The sequence below is a fragment of the Rhamphochromis sp. 'chilingali' genome (assembly GCF_963969265.1).
Source record: "Rhamphochromis sp. 'chilingali' genome assembly, chromosome: 18".
Classification (NCBI taxonomy): Eukaryota; Metazoa; Chordata; class Actinopteri; order Cichliformes; family Cichlidae; genus Rhamphochromis; species Rhamphochromis sp. 'chilingali'.
Window position 1 is genome coordinate 26,454,670 of NC_137945.1, and position 20,883 is coordinate 26,475,552.

The 20,883-nt window shown below is 40.3% G+C and overlaps 1 protein-coding gene across 2 annotated transcripts in view; it reads left to right on the forward strand.

The window, feature by feature from the left end:
• Nucleotides 1–20,449, forward strand: part of wwp1 (WW domain containing E3 ubiquitin protein ligase 1) — a 28,000-nt gene extending 7,551 nt beyond the window's left edge. For both annotated transcript variants that reach the window (XM_080864520.1, XM_080864519.1), the window contains 21 exons: nt 1,205–1,329; nt 1,672–1,848; nt 2,021–2,093; nt 6,989–7,170; nt 8,018–8,429; nt 8,614–8,709; nt 9,198–9,372; nt 11,351–11,405; nt 12,094–12,178; nt 14,106–14,234; nt 14,641–14,713; nt 14,821–14,892; nt 15,390–15,478; nt 15,594–15,753; nt 16,072–16,205; nt 17,618–17,758; nt 17,850–17,970; nt 18,181–18,285; nt 18,540–18,636; nt 18,733–18,805; nt 19,578–20,449. In XM_080864520.1, the coding sequence (XP_080720646.1) occupies nt 1,205–1,329; nt 1,672–1,848; nt 2,021–2,093; nt 6,989–7,170; nt 8,018–8,429; nt 8,614–8,709; nt 9,198–9,372; nt 11,351–11,405; nt 12,094–12,178; nt 14,106–14,234; nt 14,641–14,713; nt 14,821–14,892; nt 15,390–15,478; nt 15,594–15,753; nt 16,072–16,205; nt 17,618–17,758; nt 17,850–17,970; nt 18,181–18,285; nt 18,540–18,636; nt 18,733–18,805; nt 19,578–19,677 (2,674 nt within the window). In that variant the 3' untranslated portion in view covers nt 19,678–20,449. The remainder of the gene's footprint in view (nt 1–1,204; nt 1,330–1,671; nt 1,849–2,020; nt 2,094–6,988; nt 7,171–8,017; nt 8,430–8,613; nt 8,710–9,197; nt 9,373–11,350; nt 11,406–12,093; nt 12,179–14,105; nt 14,235–14,640; nt 14,714–14,820; nt 14,893–15,389; nt 15,479–15,593; nt 15,754–16,071; nt 16,206–17,617; nt 17,759–17,849; nt 17,971–18,180; nt 18,286–18,539; nt 18,637–18,732; nt 18,806–19,577) is intronic.
• The last annotated feature ends 434 nt before the right edge of the window (nt 20,450–20,883 follow it).

Here is a 20,883-nt window from a genome sequence, read left to right on the forward strand (position 1 = left end):
AACAAGCAAAAAGGTATGACGTTTCCAGAAGCTGTTCTGCAGTATTATGTGTTGACATTAAAAGCTGTTGACAGAGAGTTTCTGTGGTGCTTTGTTTTTTGTTTGGTTCAGCAGTCTTATACAGTATTTAATCCAAGAGTGGTTGTTGAATCTTATTAGGCAATCATAAGAGCAGGAGAACCCTCAGATGGCTGATTTTACAAGTATTAAACTAAGGGAAAAGTTGTATGATAATATACAAAACTCTTTGTATCATTTAAAAGCCCGCAGTTCTTTGAGTGGTCAGACTGGACTAGAAAAGTTCTGTAAATGGTGTTTTTTTAATGGAGCCATCATCCTGAACATGGCAGACGTTTGCAGCTCTCTGGCTTCCGACTGGCTCAGCCATATGTCAGAAGCATGTCGTTGAAAATGCTAATTGGCTTGATGGGGTCATTATTGCTGACAAGACAGAGCGCTGCTTGTTTGTGGTCTCGTGTTTACACAATGGATGTTTTGCAAGCTGTTATGGGTGCTACACAAAGGCTTTAATATTCAGTGTTTTTCTTTAGGCTGATATTCAGAGACCTAAATGTAGTTACTGTGCTGTGTAGTGTTCATTTTGAAGATGGAAATCAAAGGGTAGTGGTATCATGTGTGCTTGGTACATTGGTTACCCAGGATAAATAACAAGTTATTGGTGCTCTGAGGGGATGAAGGTGTTGAAAAATAGAGAAACTAGAAGAATGCAAAGCTTCAAAAAAAATTTTTTTCTGTTTGTTGTTATACTTTCCTGAGGTGGGGAATAACTGTTGAGAGGGGGACCTGTTGAATCATAGTTACATGTCATATCAATTCAGTGTGTTCCCTTTGCTCACCTTACCAATAAGTTTATTCACTGATTCACACACAAATGCTTTATAAAAGTTCTAGAGTTGCTCTTAAATCTCAGTGTATTTGAAATATAAGTCTGTGTGAGTATTGCAGAGCGTTTCAACAATAAGAGCCTTTTATTCCTTAGTTGAGTCATCCTAGAGTAAAAAGAAGATTAAAATACTGCCAGTTTTGTTTTTGTTTTTTTAACTTTAAAAAACTAAAAGTACAGTTTTAACTGCTGCTCTTCCTTTTTGTGATAGCATAAATCTATTTGAATTGTTTAAAAAGATTTTGGGGGGAATTTCAAGAATTACACATATTTTGTGCGTGTTTGTTTATGATTCTCTAGGAATGTAACTCCAAACACACAGGTGGATTTCAAAGTTTGGAGCCACCACACCCTGAAAGCAGATGCTCTGCTGGGCAAAGCCACGCTGGACCTCACTCGAGCCTTGGAAGACCATGACAGAAAATGTAACTTTTTTGTTGCAGAAAGTAGCAAATGATACATGTGGAAAGTGTAGGTTGTAATTTGTCTAACTGTTTAGTAAATATACGGTTAGGACAGCATCAAAACAGGGTTTTTCCCAGCTCAAAAAATGTTTGTATTCAGGAGAAACCCAACAGAAAACCACTTCATTATGGATTGTTTAAATCAGGCTCACTAGTACTATGTGTTGCATGACCCCGATAATATCCTCCAAAGATGCAGAAGCATAGTGTCATGTAATTTTAGGGTTTTTTTTTTTTTTTTTTAAACGTTATTTGTAATTATTATTTGCTGTTTCTAATACTGTCCTTGCTTTGAATCCACAGTAGAGAATGTGAAGGAAGTGCTGAAGCTGAGTGCGGAGCAGAAGGGGGTGACAGTGCCCATGGGGGAGCTGACTGTGTACCTTGATGGACTCACTGTCACCAACCAGGAGGAACTGGCACCACTTACCAACGGCAATGCACCAAATGGCTCCAGTGAGCTCAGTGTTTATGTCAGGGGTGGGTGATTTATTTTATTTTTTTCTTTTTCTAAGGGAGAGGAGGGGCGGAGGGGTCTTTCATCTGTATTAACAGTATGTGAATGGATTGTGCATACAGATTGAGTTGAATGAATTCCCAGCATACATAATCCCGTTATCTCTAGGCTAACATTGGTTTCTTAAATCTTCAGAGGTCCAACAGAATGGTGACGCCATCCATGAAAACGGAGATTCATCTTCCTCATCCTCAAGGGCTGCCAGCAGGTAAAACTGAAAAGGCAAACTAACCCTTTTTGGGACATTTTATGTTCGCTCGCATAGTTCCCCCCCCCGCGCAAAGCAAATTTCTATCTACTTAAGAATTACTGCTTCAAACCAGGGAGCATGCTTATTCTCAAGTTAAAGAATGCTAACAGGCTGATAAGTGTGTTAGCCTTGTTTCAATGCAATAAGTTGTGCTGGAATACACGAAGCCATATTTTTCCATTGCTGTTTATACTCATGTCCTGTTTTTTGCTAGCCCCGTGAGGTCTGTGTCTTGTCTTTCTCTGTCTTGCTACTTCTCAGTTAAGACCGTCGTCCCCTTTGTGTTTTAATTTCTCACGCTAGCTGCTTGTGCCAGTCTTATCTGTCACAAGTGCCCTTCAGTGAGCTGTACTGGCTTCTATTGAAGAGCCACAAAAAAAAATACTCTTCACAGCAGATGGGGGGTGGTTATGAGGGTTGTGGCTGCTTGGCTCCTCTCTGCATTGCAGCTACTGAGAAGACTGCAAGACACAAACAGTAGGATATTTAAAGCTGTTTCCACTTCCTGGGAGTTCCAGAAATGTGCAAGTGCACAGACAGATTGCAAACATGGCCAGCCGAAGGACAATTGTGGCGGGCAGACATAATTTTCCCCATGTCATTGTTACCTAAACATTGAAACCCTAAACACACATCTTGAATGCAAGACAGTTAAAGCAGCAAATATATGCACATGAATCCATCTCTCTAAACAATAATCTGTGAACAAATCCCCTTTAAACCTTTTAAGAAATGTATAAACAGGAATAAGCATAAAATAATGACTCATTTTGAAATCATTTTTACATAACATTAATAAACAAAGTGAGGATGCTCTGAGATGCCACAAGAAACTGTGCCTTAGTGCTTGCTTGAACTTTAAATGCTACTACATTAAATTTTCCCTAAATTGTTGTGAACATAAAATGTTTGTGTGTTTGAATAACTAAATAGTTGGAACCTATTAAAAACCCAACTTCATTGTGGTTTTACAAAGGTAGTTAGCAGTCTCGCAAACTGTATTGAATTTTTAGTTGCAGATAAACTGAGATTCTTGCATAGACGTATATGACATGTCACCCGCTGCTTTAACATCCTAGACAGTATAAAACATGGACGGAGCTTCTGGGTGGAAAAGTAAAGGTAATGTGGCTTAATTCTGTCTCTTGGTCACCAGGGCCCTATTTCAGGAAGCCGGTTTAGAAAACTCAGAGTGAAAAACGATACTCAGGGTTGAGTAACCCCGAACTGTCCAACTCGGAATGTTCGGTTTCAGAAAGGCTGATAACAAGTAGTTCAATCAACGTGGAGTTGCTTTAACCCCAAGTTAAGCGCGCGCACGAGGATACATAAAGCCCTGATTAGTGGAGCACAGATTAAGCGAGTCACCATGGAGACGGAGGGAAAGAAGGCGCGGTCAATGTATTTTACAGCGCTTGAGGCCGAAATTCTGATGGCAGTATAGGGCTTTGGAGCGTGATGTCACGGGGGTGGGCGATAACATGCAAATTTTGCGGGACAAAAGTAACACAGCCTCAGCTACAAAAGAAAGGGAGCATGCATGGCAAAACATGGCCGACAGAGTCAATGCATGAGTGTTAATTTAAACATTGATCTAGGGATTTCCACCCATTTAACACGTTATTTTATTATATTTTATTTTATTTTTTATTTCATACATTTTATTTTGTGATGTGATGTGAGCGCAGGTGCAACCCAACAGGCCCCAAACGTTCCTGGCAGCAAGTAAAAATGAAATATAAAAATATAGTCCAAACAGGTAAGGTGTAATTGTATTATGAGCCATAGTGCTTGGTCTGTTTGTCCGATATAAATCAATTGCAGTTAGAGGCTACATTAATTTTCTTTCTGTAAGCACTTATTGAAATTATCTGAGCACATTACAAGTACATATTTGCTTACTCTGTATGCTCAAATGTGACCCGTTATAGCCAACAGAAAAAAAGCGGAGGCCTGAAAAACAGGTGGGGGTCCTCCACCACCACCACTCACAGAGGCTGAGCAGTTGGCTTCCACATTTGTGATAATGTTGGCAGCATCACATATGATCTTCACAGTGCAGAGAACACAAATTAGCATCCATTACTATAATGAAATAATTTGTTAGTTTGAAATGCTACAGGGAACTATGTACCTGTACATTAATGCTGTGGAAAGACTTCCTGTTCACATAGTCTCCTTCATTTACTGAAGGAGCAATGATTGGAATGTGAGTGCCATCTATACAGCCAATCACGCCTGGGAACCGTGAGAATAAATGTAAAATTTAAGTAGTAGTTCAAATATCACCACATCATGAATTAAGTTTCGTTCATCCTGATACCTGCAATTTTGTGGCATCCCTCTTTGATAAATCTTGTGGGTCTATGACCGGGGAACACAAACGAGTACAGGAGACGTTTCAGTGCAACTGTAACATTCCTGACTGCCCGACAGACGGTAGCCTTGGAAACGTGCTCAGCGTCACCAATATTATACAGAAAGCTCCCGTTTGCAAAAAACCGAAGTGCGATACGAATAATATGTACAGAACTGAGAGAATGTCCGCGATGTGTCACATGAGCAATATTAGGCCTGAGGATGTTATTCAAATCAATTATAGATTGTGCTGAAAAATGGTAACGTTCACACAGGAAATCATCAGGAAATGATAAAATGTCCAAACGCGCTCTGATCACTCTCTCCCGGCGGAGAGCTCTGCGGAGAATTTGGGCTTCAACATCTACTGGCTCTTCAAGGAAGGGACACGCCATGTCTGACACTTCCTACAGTCAGGTTTCCGACAAAGAGGCGGAGAAAGTTAGGGTTAGTTGAAGTAAACCTGCTAGGGGGCAGGTTAGCTTCACGGAGTGTGTTGTCATAGTAACTCGCTCAGAATTAATCTAAACTCGCTTTGTGAAACCGAAAACCCAGAGTTTTCGTTAACTCAGGGTATACTTACTCAGATTTTGCTCTAAACCGGCTTCCTGAAATAGGGCCCAGGTAGTCGGGATGGCAAACGCATTTCCAGTCCTACAGAATGTTATGAAAAATGGCTTGCTGTCGTGACCTATGTACACAATTTCCTGCTATATTAATGGACTCGGTCATTTATTTATCCATTTATATGCTGAATAATAAATCTTGATCATGCAGTATTTCAAAATGCATTCATTATCCAGGGCATCTTCATTGCCTAATGACATGTGAATGATAAGCAAGTAGATTCACAGTTAGACCCGCCCCTGCTCATCACATCTGGGTTTTTGTTTTTGTTGTTTTGTTTTGTTTTGTTTTTTTCCTTAAACCAAGATGGCGATCATGAATACACCTTCTGAAGGCTTCAAAACAGAAATTGAGAAACCAGTGGATGATGTCACAGTTAGCTACAGCTCTCTTTTATAGTGTCCATGCAACCTACATTTTTGTGTTATTATTTTAGTGTTTTTGTGTTAACACCTGCAGTGAGTTCACTTACTTAAAACCTTCAGTGCTCAGCAAAACCTGGCTCTAAATTATTGTTGTTACTGTTAAGTGATCTGTATCGTTTCACACAGGAGGCCTTTTTCTCCCTTTGTAATGCCTGTGCCTTGATTTCTGTCTTCTGTTTATTCCTCTTTGATTTGTTGCGTTTCCTTCTTTTTGCCGCCTGTCCCGTTTGGTTCTTTTGCCATCAGAATTATTGTCTGAAGGCAAAGAGAGAAGCCAAACGGAATTACTTTACCAAGTGGACCATACCTGCCTTACCGTATTGGTCCATTTAATTGACCTTTGTTGTTATTAATATTTATTTTATTTTCAGTTGTTACAGACGGGGCAGACATGACCGGGGAGAGGGAGGGAAACAAAGACGGAGGGGGAAGAGGAATACTGATGAAGGGCAAAGAAAGGGGGGGGGGGGGCAAAAAATACATATCACCTGGATCACCTGTTGAGAGGGGGAGGGAGAGAAAACAAGCAAATTAAAAAAACAGCAATATAATAAACACAACACCATCGTGATACTCTGTGTGTGTGTGTATATAGCAGTAAATATTAAATATTATTATGCAGCACATAAGATTTACAGCGCACAGTGTGCGTTCAGGTAGGAGCCAAAAAGGGTGCAGTTTGTGTCTATGAGCACCCGTGTGTACACCTGTGAGCATGAGCGCACTTGTATTTAAAGTTTTGTTGCATTTCCTTTGTTCTTTCCCCTCAGTTTGTGTTTCCAGTTTTAAATGGTCAAGTAAAGGAACCTTTCTGTGGATCTAGCAGCAGCAGGTTTTATAACCTGTCAAACCACATGATAAAGCCTGTAGGCCTGTGATGCATTGTTGTCTTCAAACTGTGCATGTTTTTCTGTTTTTGTAATTGGTACCCTGTCTTTTGTCTCAGCATCACATCAACTCGCCTTAAGCAGGTCCACCTGGGTTTGACTCAGTGTTTGAAAATCTGTTGGCATCACTTCCTGTGCACAGCATCTTAACAGCTTTTGAGTCGTAATTATAGGGAGAGCTTTTATGGCTTGTAAATATGCTGACTAGTAAAAAAAACTCATTAATGTGAGTTATCTGTATTTGCCATCTCTTTTGGGTTTTCCTAATCACACAGAGAACCCACCTCTCACAAAGACAAAGGTTGGCCTTGACAGCAGGTTTTGCGATGGTCTCTTTCTGTCAGCTCACAAAGGAGCCTCTTTAGTTGTACTCATTACATCACCGTACTATCCTATTATAGCCTGTTTTCCTCTACAAAACAATCAGTTCAGTGTTATAACTCAGATCCGATGGCCATGGAGGCAGTGAAGTAGCACACAGTTGCTTGTTCTCATGAGCAATTCAGATTTGAATTAAAAAATAAAAAGATGAAATCTCCTGTATTTTATCTTCAAGCACAGTGAATGGTACAGACTTGGGCCCAAGGTCAGGTTCCTGTTCAGCCTCCAGTGGTGCGGATGGTCAGGTGCCTTCAAGCTCCTGCAGCCCTGCTCTTGGTCATGTCGTCAACGGAGACTCCACAACCAACTCCACCCCTGTCCACCAACCCTCAGACAGTGATAATGAGAGTAGGATGGGTGAGTTTGCACATGCTGTAATGTCTACTTTACAGTACACATTACAAAACTCATTTATCGTTGTTTTTTGTTTTGTTTTTAGTTTTTTATTTTAGACAAAAAATAACTTGATTTGGATAAGACTGAATATTATTAGAGCACCCTGGTAACATTTATATGTTATAGTGCCTTGGATGGTCTCAAACCACCTCAGGTTTATGCTCTCCATGGTCGATGTGAACCTAGTGAAGAGTAGAGAAGAGGAGTAATTACATTAAGGGAAGCCTTTAATCTCTGCTGCTCTCAGCACCTCTATCCAATCTCCTTGGAAAGAAAAGCGAAGTGAAAGCAGAGTGCACTTAAACTCGGAGGACAGGCCACATTGAGCTGAGATTCATGACAGAATATAAATTTTTTAATGGCATTGCATATAAAGAACACACACACAGTTAGAGCAAATGGAAACTGGCTGTGTGGGGTTATCAGAATACCAAACTGGTACCTGGTAAGAGTTCCATAGGCTAACTTTGGTGCATGAAAAGTAGCTCAAGTAGACAGTTTTCACCTTCTAAAAATTTGGGTTCAATTAATAATCTTATCATTCATTTTGTTCTCATAAATTCCAACGTAATAGATGTATTTGCCTTCACAGAGATCCTTGCTGATAAGCCGGTTTCTATCACTTTATCCATGTTCTGTGGACATATGCAGACTTCTAGACTGTTACACTAAAAGTCGGTTGTTGCAGACAACAGCTTAAAAGACTGATTTATGTATTTATTTATTGAGGCATTGAGGCATTACTGACATCAATGGATTGAGTTATACAAGTAAACGGCACTCCGGTCTTATTGTGACTTGCCTGCAGTCAATGGGGAGTCCTGTGATGCTGCTGAAGGGCAGTCATCTGCGACAAGAAGTGATGTGCTGCCCTCTGGAAGTGACCACGAGGACTGCATTCAGGATGCTGCCCTGCCAGACTCTGACACAGCACCAAATAGCACATCTCAACCCCCGCCTGCTTCCACATCATCGTCAACCTCTTCTGTTGCTGCTAATTCTGCCACTGCCGTTGCTGCATCCTCTTCTTCCTCCACATTCACCTCTCCAAACCAGGGGGTCACCACGTCCTCGTCGTCATCCTCCCCGGCGCCTGCTGAAACAAATGCTTCAGGAAGTGGAGGTGGTAGTAATAGTAGCAGTGCAACAGTAACTACAGATGGGGCCAAGCCCAGGCAGCAGGTCCCCAATACTGGAGCCTCAGATCCTCTTCCACCAGGGTAAAAAAAAAACACAAAAACAACCCCTGCTTCTCATTTACTGATCAGTATTACTGTATTTATTTTGATTTATTTCTGTTTTCAAATTACCTAAACACCAGTGCGCACACAAATATGACAACAGTAGAGTGACGTTGACCAAATTTTTCATCCTTTGTTTGTTGTTTAATTTTGCATCTTTTAGGTGGGAGCAGAGAAAAGACCCACACGGGAGAACGTACTATGTAGACCACAACACCAGGACGACTACTTGGGAAAGACCACAGCCGCTACCACCAGGGTGAGGGTCTCACCTTTGTCTTATGTTGTTGTCACACTTGGTGTGTTTAGTCTGTTTAAATCAAACATGAACACAATAAGCACTCAGGGGCAGACTGAAACAACAGTTCCAAATGAACTCCAGAGCAGTGCATTTACGTTGTGAGCATGATCCAACCTTGATCCAAACCAACTACCAGATGCACGTTGCAAGTCTGGGCCAACAAAATTCCCTTAGACACGTATGCTTTGCATTCTGGGATCCACCAAAATATTATAGTGCAGGTCTATACGGGCTAGCAACTAGCTGTGAATTGAATGTAAATACTCCATGTTCTCCTATAGTCCAGAATACAGCACCTTCTTTCTATATTTACTTTTGTTGTTTGCAGGTGTAAGTAGTTATTTCAGTCTTTTTGTTTAATCACCTACATGTCAGTTTCTGGCATTGAAATGTACTTTCATGTGTATTTCTCTATTTTTACCATCCCATCTCATTCCTTCTACCAGTTGGGAACGTCGAGTGGATGACCGGGGTAGGATCTATTATGTGGACCACAACACCCGCACCACCACATGGCAGCGTCCCACTATGGAATCGGTGCGCAATTTTGAGCAGTGGCAGAGCCAGCGCAGCCAGCTGCAGGGAGCTATGCACCAGTTTAACCAGAGATACCTCTACTCTGTAAGACACATCACCACACTCGCTCTTCTGCCTAATTACTTGTTTTCATATTTATACATATAAATAAGTAACTTACATGCTGCCCATTTAAAAGAGAGGCTCTAATACAATCTAAAATAGTGTTATTTTGATTGCATTATTATTAGTATGTAGACCAAGCCATATCCCTTTTTCTTTTAGAAGTCAAGGTCCTCATCAAAAAGAAGCCCTGAAGCCCTAATGACTGAAAAATTTGCACTCTTTTCACTTGTTTTTATAACAAGTGCCCTGTAAATAAACTCAGAGCAAAAACCACATTTTGCTGACTGAAATGCTGCTATCTGCTAGGGCTGCACGATTAATCGTTAGAAAATCGCGATCTCGATTCATACTTATGTGCGATCTCATTTCCAAATGACAACGATTTAATAAAAAAATTAAAAAAAAAAAAAAAAAGACGACGATTGTACCGCATTTTGATCTGGGACGTACTCTGCATGAAAACAAGCGCTCACTCTTCCTGCTCAACAAATGACAAGGGCGGAGCCTTATACCACGTGATACAGAAGCTGTGCCGTGTGATGCTAAAATTAGCAGGGAAAAAACAACGGAGAGCACGTCAGGGATGACGAGAAAGTGACAGGAGAAAATCCGTTCCGGTCAACCACCCAAACATCAATAACGGGAACCTTATACAGCGCTTCCCTACACCCGTCGAACTCCCGCAGGCACAAAGAAATTACGGAGGCTATCACTTATCACCTGACCAAAGATATGGCTCCCAGCAACACCCTAGACAAACGCTACACAGTGCCGTCCCGCAACTATTTTTCTATTGTTGCACTACCTGCTCTATACACGCAGCGTCGAGCAAAGGTGGAGACGGAATTTCAAGCAGTTCAACATTTTGCGGCAACAACAAAACGTGAGACATTTGTTGTTTTTATGTTTATTTATTGTTTTTATGTTCAGTCTCAACTGTTACGAAGTTGATGTGCAGTTAATAAGTGCAATAAATATTTATACTGGAATTTATACTGGAATTTATACTGTATACTGGAATAATTATACTGGAATTTATACTGTATACAATAAATATTTATACTGGAAAAGAAAATCGTGAGAGAATCGTGATCTCAATTCTAAGCCAAAAAATCGTGATTCTCATTTTATGCAAAATCGTGCAGCCCTACTATCTGCCGTCCTTTGATCTTTCACTCTATGTAATCTGTGCATTACTGACTCAGCAGACTAAGTGGATACACACAGCTTTCAGGGTTTATCAGCTTGTTACTTATCCAGCACTACAGAAAATGGCAGACATCAGTGTCTCTGACCACTTTAGATTAGCTCTAGCATGAATGTAGAAATATGTTACCAAGTTTAAGCCAACTTTCGTTTTTTCCAAAATGATTTTCATCCAGTAGAATGAATCTCATCAAATTTCATTTGTAAAAATACAGAGCTTAGAGATTAACTCAGCTGTGGTTTCAGTCATTTTCACCACCAATTTTACAATCTCCCGTAGCCGCCTCAGTAAACAGGTTGTCGTCAGTCTTATCATCATGATGAGCTCAGACATTCAAAGGACCAGCTGTTGATGGTCATTTTTCTTTCCACCCTTAATCTCGTCTCGTTGTCTCGGGACTTTTGTTTTGTAAACCCACTTACTAAATATACTGTTGGCACCCAGCCCAGCTCATTTAGCCCAAAGGTGAGAAACAGAACTTAATATATGAGAGGCGGTCTTTTATCAGTGATGTCGTCTTCACATCTTCATGATTAGTTTACAGCATAAATAAAAAGGCAAGTAGGTGTTAAGCTTCTACCAGTAGGCAGCTACAAAGACCACTTCACATCAAGTACTATTCGACAAATAGTTTTTGAACAATTTATTTTTTATTTTTTATTTATTTTGCTTTTGGGGCTTTTGTGACTAGATTTGCACCTTCCTGGTGTTTCCCCAATGAGTGTCCATCTGTGTATCCCTTGTTTGCAGGCATCCATGATGTCTGCTGAAAATGATCCTCTTGGCCCACTGCCTCCTGGTTGGGGTGAGTTGACATTCATTTTTCTCTAAAAGCTGTGCTTGCTTTTTCTGGTGTCAGTACTTTGTGTTCTATACTTAAAAAGTGGAGCTAGGAGTACATCAGCAGTTCTTAATAAGGTAAGCAATCGTGCTAGGTTTCTACACGTGCAGAGAGGGAACAACACACCTGGAAGGTAGATTGTTCCTTCTGTTCTTGCTAGAGTCCTTTAGAGGTCACACCATTGCTCACAGGTCCTTGTTTGTTTTGTTGCTGGATAGTTGGTCAGGAAAAATGGATGCATGTTTTCGGTCTTTGTTATAGTGCAGAATACGTTTGGACCAATCAGTCTCCTCCCCTTTGGTGTTTTATGCTGGATTGTATTGTGTGGCTTTATTTTGAACCTGTTAAAATAATATAACAACAATAAAGAAAAGAAAGGGGGAAAACGCATTTAGTGTTACCAAAACTTTTGCAAAGGGCTGTACATATGACCTATTTCTATGCCAGATTCTGATATACGTATAGTATATGCATATTCTGAATATATATCCCCAATATGTTTTAAAGTTAAATGTCAGCATTCTGCTCTGCTTAATGATTAAAAGGATTCATTAATTAACAGCTTTTTCTGTGTACTGATATGTAGGACCAAGTGTCTCTTATGTCTGTTGCTACGCTACAGATTTCTTGTGTTTATTTGAATAAATTTCAGAGAGGCGTGTTGACTCCAATGATCGAGTGTACTTTGTCAACCATAACACAAAGACAACACAGTGGGAAGACCCTCGAACCCAAGGGTGAGTGGCAGAAAAACACTACAGACAAACTCTGCCAGTGTGGCCTTTTGGATGTAAACCATTAACTTCACTGTGCGGTGCTACTTTGTAGAGCTGGGCGATAGAACGATAACGATATGTATCGCGATATAACTTTTACTCGATAGAGAAATTAAGCTATCGCGATAGACCTAGAGCCAGCGCGTAATGGAGGAAATGAGTGTGCCGACTAGAAAAATCAACCGAGCGTGACCGAAGAGAAAACAGATGATGGTTCCAATGCCGGAGAGATTGTCGAACGGAAGAGCCATAGAAGTTCCGTAGTGTGAAGGTATTTCGGCTATTTCAAGTCTGACAAAAAACAGAGTAGCGTGCACTGTAAATTGTGCCGAAAGCAAGTCTGGAAATACAATAAACTGGTGCATGCGTCACACTGTGCGCCACGTTATTGTTTCGGTGAAATGAATTTCTACAATACTGTTAATTCTACTCTCTGCAGTGTTTAAATGCTTACATATACACACAGTTACTGTCCCTCCACACATACGACTCGGGTCTGCTTCTATGCCCCAGCTTTGTTTACTTTTTCCCACCGAGGCTTCTAGACTTCTGATTGGCCAACATTTCTGCACGGTTAGGAATCTAGCGCCACCTGCTGCTTTGGCATGTTCATAGCAGCGTTTTCCTTCATTTCTGCCTTTATGTGTGGACGGGATTATTTTTTAAAACGAAAACGGAAAATCTCCGTTTTCAAAAATACCCGTGTACGTGTGGACGTAGCCTCAGTCTCTGACTGGAAGCGCTAATTCGTCATTCGGCTTTTGTCAGACTAAAGTAACTGTTAAAACTGTTTGAAAAGCTCAGCTATACAACAAGGAGAGATTGAGAATTTCCTTTTAGTTCTCAGTTTATTTGATATTGACAAAAGTTAGTCAATTTTGTCTGTTCTTCTGTAAAACAAGCTAAGATTTATTTTTAGAATTAATATTTTGTTTCTAAGTGGAATTGACAATTTAGTCTGTTTCGTTTGTTCTATTTTGAAACTTAAACGCTTTAGCGGCTGCCTTTTGTGTAGTTTGCAATATTTGCCTTTATTTATCTGAAAAAGTCTCATGTTCCTTAAGTACATCTACCCTGTTGAACTTATTATGGGAAATAAATATTTAAATAAAAACAAGCTGCTGATTATTTCACATTTTACTTGTGAGCAACGGCACATTTAAATCTTACAAATATAGTTATTTGGCTTATATCGTGATAGATATCGTTATCGCCTGAAATGAAAAAAACATATCGTGATATGAAAAAATCTCATATCGCCCAGCTCTACTACTTTGTGTTAACTTTACTAGTAGCCACACAGTAACTTCACCATTTTTCTTGAACAGCATGCAGGAGTGTATGGTCAGATGGGACAGATCAAACTATTGCAATCTTGACCTACTTTACTGTCAGTACCTGGAACCCTCTCGTTTCCTTATTTTTCTGTCATGAAACCTGCTAAATTTATTTTTAAAGCTGCGAGAAGCTACAACTCCCTGTGTGTCTTCATCTAATCTTAATGTACTATAACCATGGCAGGTTTTGCAGAACCAGTATGTTCTTCAGCCAATAAAGTTGAGCAAAAAAACAAGGAAACCCAAAGGAATTCAGTTAAATTAGCCATTATAATTTGATTCAGTGCAGTAAAGTAAATAGCTGAAAAGGTTTAAACACAAAACTTTCTGCTGTTCATTTGATGGTTTAGAGTTTGACTCTTTAAAAGGAATATTAACATTTTATTACATTTTATTGTTTTGCCTTTGGTTTATGCTAACTTGTTTTCTATTACTCTTTAGTAGTGAAGTAAAGTGCTGCCAGATATTTTCAATTTGGACTTTGTCCTTGTAGGTAATGTCTGTGTTCAGCAGCTACAAACCTACATAACACTTTGTCTGTGTGCCTGCAGGCTACAGAATGAGGATCCTCTGCCTGAAGGTTGGGAGATCCGGTACACAAGGGAAGGGGTTCGCTACTTCGTGGATCACAACACCCGAACCACAACTTTCAGCGACCCCCGCACTGGAAAGTCTTCTGTGTAAGAACACCTTTCAAATCAATTTATGCACCAGGTGTCTGAAGACCTGCATCTTTAGGTGCTTATGTAAAGTTTAAGGGGCCATGTTTAATGAGGCCAGCTGGAGTTATTTTGAGATTTAATTTAGCTGATATGCTGTACATATAGCATTAAGCTGGGTAAGAAGAAAACAGGATGTGGATTCAAAAGAAGCACTTCCCACTGGTGTTCAGTTTTATGGTTTTATTTCACACCGGGCCTTTGAGGAAACCTTGTAATTTCTTTTTGAACTCCAAATGTATGCCTAGAGCACATTTTCCATGCAGGGCAAACACTGAAAAACATAAATGGATGTAACTATTTACAGTGGCTCACAAAAGTATTCGGCCCCCTTGAACACATTTTCTAAATCTTCTTTTCTCCTCAGCACCAAAGGCCCTCAGATTGCATACGAGCGCAGCTTTCGATGGAAGCTTGCCCATTTCCGCTACTTGTGCCAGGTTTGTGTTTCCTCTCACTTAACGAATTAAAGACGGTGAGAGATTAACTTGATCTTCCAATTTCCTAATCCCACTCTAATACCTTTTTTGTTCTTGTCTCCACTCAGTCTAATGCTCTCCCAAGCCATGTGAAGATCACCGTCTCCAGGCAGACACTGTTTGAAGACTCCTTTCAGCAAGTAAGTGCGTCCTTTTCCTTTTGTCATCTTTGTGTTTAAGATGATGTTTACAGCATAAGGTAGTACCTTCGTGCAGTGGTTCCCAAACTTTTTTTGCTAGGCCCCCCGTTGTTTTACAAGAAAATATTTGAAAATCTGCTTTGGTGCAAAGTGACAATGGGTGTAGTGGAATTAAGACAACCCCCAAACACTAAGTGGGTTTGCAGGCAGTGCCCCGTGAACCATTACTCTCTCCTTATCCCTCTGACTGACTGGGGGTCTGTTTTGGGGGTTGTCTTTCAAGTGCACCCGTTGTCACTTTGATTTGCACAAAGCAGCTAAAATGGATTCACAGTGACTGCTGCTTCCTAGCTGGGCACAATGATATCCCTGAAGTTGAACAGACTTTGTGTTATACTTTAACGACCAAGCGTTCTTTATTTATTTTTGTACAATCTGTATTCACAACTGTGCACTCATCACTTGCTGATGTTGTGTGTGTGCTAACTGTCTCTTAGATTATGGCCCTGAAGCCTTACGACTTGAGGAGGCGATTGTACGTCATCTTCAGAGGCGAGGAGGGTCTGGATTACGGTGGCCTGGCCCGGTAATAAAGACACTGAAATATAATTTTAACTTTAAAGAATTCCAAAGAATATTTGTGTATAAAGAGTAAATGAAAATGTGCAGCTCATGGCCCTCCATCTCCTTCTTCTCTTCAGAGAGTGGTTCTTCTTGTTGTCCCATGAAGTGCTGAACCCCATGTACTGTCTGTTTGAATACGCTGGAAAAAGCAACTATTGTCTGCAGATCAACCCAGCGTCAGCCATCAACCCCGACCACCTCTCCTACTTCTGCTTCATAGGCCGCTTTATTGCAATGGTACATTCACTTGATTCTCGCACACATTAAAACCATCATGACAACACAGATGGTTGTGTTACAGTAGATTACACATGATTTGTCAACCAGTGTCTCACATCCAGTCTTTTTTTTAAGACAAGTCATATTTTGGATAAAGTTATTTCAAAATCATAAGAGCTCAAGAGAAAAAGTGTTCAGTGTTGTTTTACACTTCCCAATATTTACTTATTTTGTTAATATGCAATTACACTGTGAGACTGTCTGCAATCTCTTTATCTTGATGCTTTCTGATTGACCAGCAGTTAAAGAACCTTATCTCCTCTTGATTACCCACAGGCACTTTTCCATGGCAAGTTCATTGACACAGGCTTCTCTCTGCCTTTCTACAAACGCATGCTGAACAAGAAGCTAATACTCAAAGACCTTGAGTCCATTGACCCAGAGTTCTACAACTCACTCATATGGATCAGGTAATCGATCTCTCATGTGTTAGTCCTACCATATTGTATTCATTTGAGAAGAGGGCATGGCTAGAAAATTAATTTCACTGCACTTATTACTGAGTTGACTTTTGGTTAAAGAGCCACAGAGTGTACTCTTAATTTGATTGTTTAGAAAGTTTCTCTTTGCTTGACTTTGCTTAGAATAACTTTCAAGGTCTCTTGACCGTTATTAAGGAACTTTTGTTATTGGGTGCTTTTCAAGCAAATTTGTTGATAGAACAAATTGTGCAGTTTATTTAGGCTTTATTTATAATGGAGGTCATATCAAAGTGTTGCTCTTGGAATGCTGTGTACAAATAAGGCTTATCAAATATATCTGTATCATTTCTCAAACTATTGCTGAGTCAAGACTCTGCATAATTGCATAATTGGAAAACTGCATAATTGTTTTGTTTTTGGTCCCGAGTACAATGAACACACTGTAAATGACACCTGGAGTCAAGTCGGTTCATTTATGCAGTCCACTATATGTTGCGGTAGGTTTTATAGTGCATAACATACAACACTCTGGTTTTTGTCCACTTATTTGGCTAAGAACACCCCATAAAATCAACTACTTAAAGAAGTGAGAGACCTCAAGGAAAACATTTGTCCCTTTCCCACTGCTCACAAACATGTTGTGTTTTATATTGAATCCTCAAAATAGCTTTTATGAAAGCTTTGTAAAATTTGGAAGTGTCTTGACCACCTGTGATGGTTTCCATTTAATCTCTGGCTCACTAGGCTTTTTAATAACGTGGTCATTTTGTCAGGATGTTGTTTTCATACAGGAAACGACCTGTTCCGCTAATCTTATATTAGCAAGAACTACTGAACTTAGTTTTGAACGTTTTTTTCGTACGGTTTCACCTGTATGTCTTCAAGTGTTTCTCCTCAATGACATCTTCAAGTACAAATGCAGTTTGATTAATCAGTGTGCTTTGCAGCTGGTTCATGCGGTGTGCAGCATTACAGAGCAGTGACCTAACGCAGCTGTTTAAAAGAATGAAAGAGTTAGGTGGAAAAGTTGGCAGCTTTGAAGAAACTAAAATGCAGACCATGTTTTGATTGAATTAACAATAAAGTAAAAGCTGGGAATGGCTGACAGTGAAGAAAGCCAGACAACATCTTGTAATGGGGTTATTTATAGTAGCTTTGCCCCTGCTTTATTTGCTTTTTACTCATTCTTAACTAAACTTAACCTCCTGCATTAGAAGTCAGAAAACCCTTTTACCGCAGAAGTATGGAAAGAGCAAAGGCTATCCACGTACAAAAAGGTCAACTTAAGAATATCTCAGAGATAAAAATCCAGAGCGTTTGAAGCAAACACAGTTCCCTGTGCGTCTCCGTGATGTGTTAAAAATTGGTTGTACTTTGGCAACATCTGAGTCTTTCCTCAGGGACAACAACATCGAGGAATGCGGTCTGGAGATGTTCTTCTCCGTGGACATGGAGATCTTGGGGAAGATCACCTCTCATGACCTCAAACCCAATGGTGCCAACATCCAAGTCACTGAAGAGAACAAGGAGGAGTACATCAGGTTCACAGTCTTTGTTTTATCAAAAAAAAACTCACCTCTGAATATCATTTAAAGTACATATTAAAGAAGATTTGTACTGTTTGGCTTGCAGTCTAATGGCAGAGTGGAGGTTCTCTCGTGGGGTGGAAGGTCAAACCAAAGCTTTTCTCGACGGCTTCAATGAGGTGGTTCCACTTCAGTGGCTCCAGTACTTTGATGAAAAGGAGCTTGAGGTGAGCACCATTTTTGATCTATTTTAATGACTTCCGTTGTCTGTTTAAATGTAATACTAACTTGTACCTAATAATAATTTAATAACCAACTTACTACATGCCACAGAATTATTTTTGTTTGAATTAAACCTGGAAATCAAAGCATACACAACTACAGTGGAATGATGTTGGTTTATATCCTCTGTGTTTGTGTGTATGTGTTTAAACCAGGTGATGCTGTGTGGCATGCAGGAAGTAGACTTGCAGGACTGGCAGAGAAACACTGTGTATCGTCACTACACCAGGAACAGCAAACAGATCATCTGGTTCTGGCAGGTACAGAAATGCACAGCCTCACAGTTTGTTCTGTTTGCTCAGTTTGTGCTTTCTTTCCCTCCAAGTAGCAGTAAAACAAGCTCTTAGTGCAGGATTTGATAAAATAATTGAACTTCAAGAAATAGCGTTTGTTTTTTTTTCTTAATGTGTCTCATATTGCCGTAAATTCCCCGTATAACCTACGTGGATGAAGGTCCTTGACGAGTCGTAGAAAGTCAGTGATGAATGTTCTGGCGTCATTTCCTTCCCTGCAGCTGGTAAAAGAGGTCGACAATGAGGTGCGACTACGGCTCATGCAGTTTGTCACTGGAACCTGCAGGCTTCCTCTGGGCGGCTTTGCTGAGCTCATGGGTCAGTGAGAGACGAGCATGCTTACTAAACATACTATTTATATTTCCTTAATGCTTTCATTTTTTTTCTTAAGCCTCTTTCTCCTTTGCATTGCAGGAAGTAACGGACCGCAGAAGTTCTGCATTGAGAAGGTGGGGAAAGACACGTGGCTTCCTCGCAGCCACACGTGGTGAGTGCTTGACCTTTGACCTCTCTACTTGACCACTATGTCTTGTAATGTTGTGCACAGAATTTTACATCAGTATACTTTAGTACAGTTTTGGTGGAGTCCCACAGGCTGTCTGACTGCAGGATAAATGATATCAAGGACCACCAGAGTAGCAACCTGGCCAGCAAACCAGCTAGTAGCAGAAAACACAAGAAGGCTTGTTAGGAATATTCAAAATAACAGCAGAATTATTTACAAATTAAACAAATCCCCAAGTATCTCTGGGTAGCCTGCCTAAGTATCCTCTCCAGTGACAGGCCGGTGAAAAGGTTTTACATCTTGAATTGGATAGAAGAGGCCTGAGAGAGTCTCATTCAGTTTTCTAGACTGAAAAGACATTTTACCTGTCTTCCATTATGTTAACCAGTCGGTGCTTTAAAGGTGTCAAATGATGAAGCTGTGAGAGCAGCTGTATTCGAAGTATAGTCATAACCATGTTTTTGTGCTGATGTTAAAGCTAGAGGAGGTTTGGAGCTCAGTTAATGAGTCAGCAGTGACTTGGCGACCCTGCTCTGTGACTGCATGCTTGCTTCTTGCAATGGTGACATAACGCTAGAGGACCACACTGGAACTCAGTGAGGTCTTTAGAACGACCCACTCTCTCTTTCACTCAGGATCGACTGACTTTTATACTCTTGGGTAATGGGATTGATTTTTTCCCAACCTATTTCAGATCTGATAAACACAGTTTAAAAATGTCTTTGTTTGTTTGTCTCCGTTTTTGTCTTTTCAGTTTCAACCGTCTGGACTTGCCTCCTTACAAGAGTTACGAACAGCTGAAAGAGAAGCTGCTCTTTGCCATCGAGGAAACAGAAGGATTTGGCCAAGAATAGAGGGAGGAGTCCTCTTCTAGTTCCCTTCCTCTCCCATCGCTGTTTATTCAGCCAAGAAAAACAAACTTAAAAAAATTGCACAAGATAACCACCACTGTATATAAGCTATTTTGTCATTTCAAACCAAATCCTAATTTGCTGCATAATTGTTGCTGCAGCCCTCTTCCCCCAGTCCCTATATATCTAAATATATATCTATATAATACACCTTCATGAAATATGCAAGCGTTACAGCATTTTGCTCTTTGTTCAAAAACAGAAATCACTGATAGTTTTGGGTTTTTGGGTTTTTGACACTTCCTCCACCACTGCTGACTGGCTTTTAAAAAGACATTTAAATTGTTTTTGAGAGGATTTTATAAAGTGCAGTCTCCTTTTAAAGCTCTAGTTCTATAGGGCTTTTAAAAGGCTAGAGTAGAAGTATCGGGGTCTGGTGCCTGAAATTGTTGCTCCTGTCGGACTCATAGTAATTTTGCAATTTTGGTGCACTTGCATGCTGCCTCTAAAGATGAGAAGACTGCTATGCCCACCCTCCACCGCACACATAGTTTTTAGCATGGATCTCTCCGTTTCTAAATAAGCTCATTGCTACCATTAAAAAAAAAAATGTAGCACTGCAATTGGACTGATTGGAAGCACAGAAACACCCAGTGTTGTTTTGTTCTAGTGTTTTTGCTTTTTTCCCTCAATGAAATTCTGGGCACCGGCCCAGAGACAGAACATGTTTGGGGAAACAAAAGAGTGATTTTTTTTTTTTTTTTTTTTTTTTAAACGCACACATGTGAGTGTGACGATGGAGGGAACTTCATGGATTAAAGTTTCAAGCTAGAGATCCCACATGAGATGTTGCAGATTGCCTATGCTGCAGTCTGCTTGCACACTGTGAAGCTACAAGAGCAAAGCTGGTTACTCTAACCTAAATAATGAGCTACAGACAGGTGTCAAACTAAAGGAGAATAAAGTGTCTTTAAAGATATTGGGCCACCAGTTCTTAGAGTTTTTCCGCAAGACGCTTGCTATTCCAGGTCCTCTGTGTTGGCCAAAATCTCCACATTTCCACCCTCAGCCCCTCCCATTGTCATTCCTCTCCAGCCAGATTTGTTTTTGTAACTGAACATTTTTAGCCCTCAGCTGTAAAAGGCTGATAAGTCAAGGTCACTGAAATTCAAACTCGAGAGGTCAGGTTTTCTGAAAACCTGTGAAAGA